The sequence below is a fragment of the Octopus bimaculoides genome, chromosome 3, assembly GCF_001194135.2.
Source record: "Octopus bimaculoides isolate UCB-OBI-ISO-001 chromosome 3, ASM119413v2, whole genome shotgun sequence".
NCBI classification, from domain to species: Eukaryota; Metazoa; Mollusca; class Cephalopoda; order Octopoda; family Octopodidae; genus Octopus; species Octopus bimaculoides.
In genome coordinates, this window is record NC_068983.1 from 102,941,852 (window position 1) to 102,944,619 (window position 2,768).

The window sequence follows — 2,768 nt, forward strand, 5'->3', positions numbered from 1 at the left end:
AGGACCATTGTAATAAATGCGTAAATCTGAGAAGGGGAATATGTTGAATAAAATCATAATTAAGTGGTCCTCCTGTATTTTCTTTTACTCAAAGCAAGGAATTTTCCAGCGCCTTTTCATACATTTATGCATGTTAATGTAAATAGGATATGTGAAACCTCAGGCATAAATTTATAATCAAAGTTTAAAACACACTTTAAAATAACACCTAAGTAATGATTTGAAGATCCAAAGATAATTATCGTCATTTTAATGTCTGTTTTCCATTTCAGCAGGGATTGGACAGGCATCCTCCAGTACAGCATCTTGCCATTTGTAATCCTCCACAATTCCTTTTAAAAAGTTTAGCATCTTGAGATCAGTTTTCACCACTTCTTCTAATGCCTTCATTGATCTACCTCTTCTACATAATCCTTTCCCTTGGATTGTTTGGCATTTCATTATACAATTTCATCCTCCAAATGCATTAACTGTCAACAGTTCAGTCTACTCTTTAGCAAACTACATCTGATTCCGTTTATGCCCAGGCTTTTTCACAGCCCATATAACAGCTCTGTTGTTCATGTACACCAGTGGTTCTCAACTGGGAGTCCACATAAGACTTTTGGGGATCTACACAACAAAATAGTAAACTAGTATTTTAAGGGCCCCTGAAAAAATTTTGCTCTAAATGTATGTATTGGTTATGTATTGTAAGAAACATCTAGGTTCTTTTTCTCTAACATTTTACATAGTTCAACCTACCCAAGTTAATGTGTAAAAGACAAAGTAGGAATTTTGAAAGAAGTTTCTACAAAAACAGTTTTTAAACACTGAATGGCCAAGAGGGTCCACCAGAAAAAAATAGAAATCAAAGGGGTCCATAGGTAAAAGATTGTTGAGAACACCTGATGTACACCAACATTACACATCTTGCACAGCAATGTTTATCTCTGCTCTCTAAACCTTCATACATTCTTTCATGGTTGATGAAGAAGCAAAAGAGTTCTTTTTCTTCTTTCTTTGTTACATGGGGATCAAGTAGTTGCTGGATAGCTCTGCTGATTAAACATCCATACATTTTGCATTAAAAAATATGTGAATGTTTCTCCCTTATCAATTTGGATTAAAAACCTTATTGTTGCGTTTGTATTCAGAGTGATCACTTTAAACCTTTCCCCTCTCTCTCTCTCTCTCTGATGGTGGTGGTGGTGGTGGTGTGGTGGGGTTATATTATCAGACGATTTAAGACTTAAAAAAAAATAGTCTGTACTTTAAAGAAGCATAGACTTTGAGGAAAATGTCGAGCTCATCATTGCTCATTTAGAAACTTCCTATGAGAAGAGCAATAACTGGCAGTCTGCTTTTGGCAGCAAAACTTACTTGGGTGGTTTGCATTCTGTGTCGGAGTTAACTTGATGACAGTTGCGTTTTCTCTTCTCAGTGACCTGTTCAGCAATGTTATTTTCAAAAGCTACTTGTGTGTCTATTATCTGTCGAAGAACTTCAAGTTCTGATGAAGTCTTCTCTGTCACAATAGACTCCATAGTTGGAATGCTGAATTCTCTGTAAAAGATAAAAATTATTAAACTGAAATCTCTAATAAAGTAAAATGAATCATTTTTAGCCAAAAGAATATATGTATGTGTGCGAGTCTAAATCTAAGAAATAAAATGAAATTTGAAAATGAATTAATATTACATGATTTCAAAATGATGATGAGTGTGTATAGTGCACTGTATAAAATATATCATCATCATCATCATTTAATGTCTGTTATCCATGCCTGCATAGGTTGAACGGTTTGATAGGAGCTGGCAAGCCAGAAGACTGCACCAGGCTTGTAGACAATCCATCTTTCATCACCAGTGATAATTCGTTTTAAAAAAAAGGTCAATTTCATTGCATTTGAGATGCATATCACAAATATTGATTCATTGTGTTAAGTGACTCTCTTTCAATTTATGTGGAACCCAAGACATTCTAAGTGATTTTCAGTTGTTGTGTGTGATACATTTAACCTCTCTGCAATCTCTCGCACAGCTATATGACAACCAGATTCAATTACGGCTTTGATTCTGTTATCATAGACTTCAGTAGGTCATCTTTGAGTGAAAAATCTCCAGAACGGAATTTTTAAAATCGTTTCTGACATGTGCATTCTGTTAAGCAATCCACACCATAAACTTCACATATCTCTTTGTGAGCCTTAGCAGAAATAAAAATGGAAAATATGGTGAAAACGTTTGTTTTTGCACTCCATGTTACAATTGACACTGCTAACAGCTGTAGACAAAATTACACGCAATTTACTTCTAAAGTAAGCTAAAAGTAACAGCTTTCAAATGTCAAAAGGTAAAAAACAAATCATAACATTGACAAAAGTCATTCAAAAAGATCATAACTCTATCTATTTGCGAAAAACGAAATTACTTTCTTGCCAACCCAATATTTATGCAGTCTCCAAGATCCCTTACTATTTTGGGGAATGGTTTGTTCAACCCTTTTAATACCAATCTGCCTGAAACTGTCTTTGGGTCGATGATAAAATGTTCTTAAATTAAAACTTTCTTTCAACGCATCAAGTTAATTTCCAAACAACAACTAATAATTACAGTTATTTTACAAAAATCTTAATTAAACAGTGTGTATTTTCAACAGAAATATGGTAACAAAAGGGTTAAACAGCTGATGTCCTTTGAAGTTAAGACATTCATTACTTTGTACTCAGGAATTAGGAGAGAGAACTTAAAATTTTTTATTTGTTTTTTGCTTTATTTTGAAGATCC

At 33.9% G+C, this 2,768-nt stretch overlaps 1 protein-coding gene across 1 annotated transcript in view; it reads right to left on the bottom strand.

Annotated features, from left to right (window-relative positions):
* The window catches only part of LOC106878239 (ral GTPase-activating protein subunit beta), a 139,063-nt gene that overhangs the window by 18,276 nt on the left and 118,019 nt on the right, over window positions 1-2,768 (bottom strand). The window contains exon 24 of the mRNA XM_052966776.1: window positions 1,363-1,545. Coding sequence (XP_052822736.1) covers window positions 1,363-1,545 — 183 coding nt within the window. The remainder of the gene's footprint in view (window positions 1-1,362; window positions 1,546-2,768) is intronic.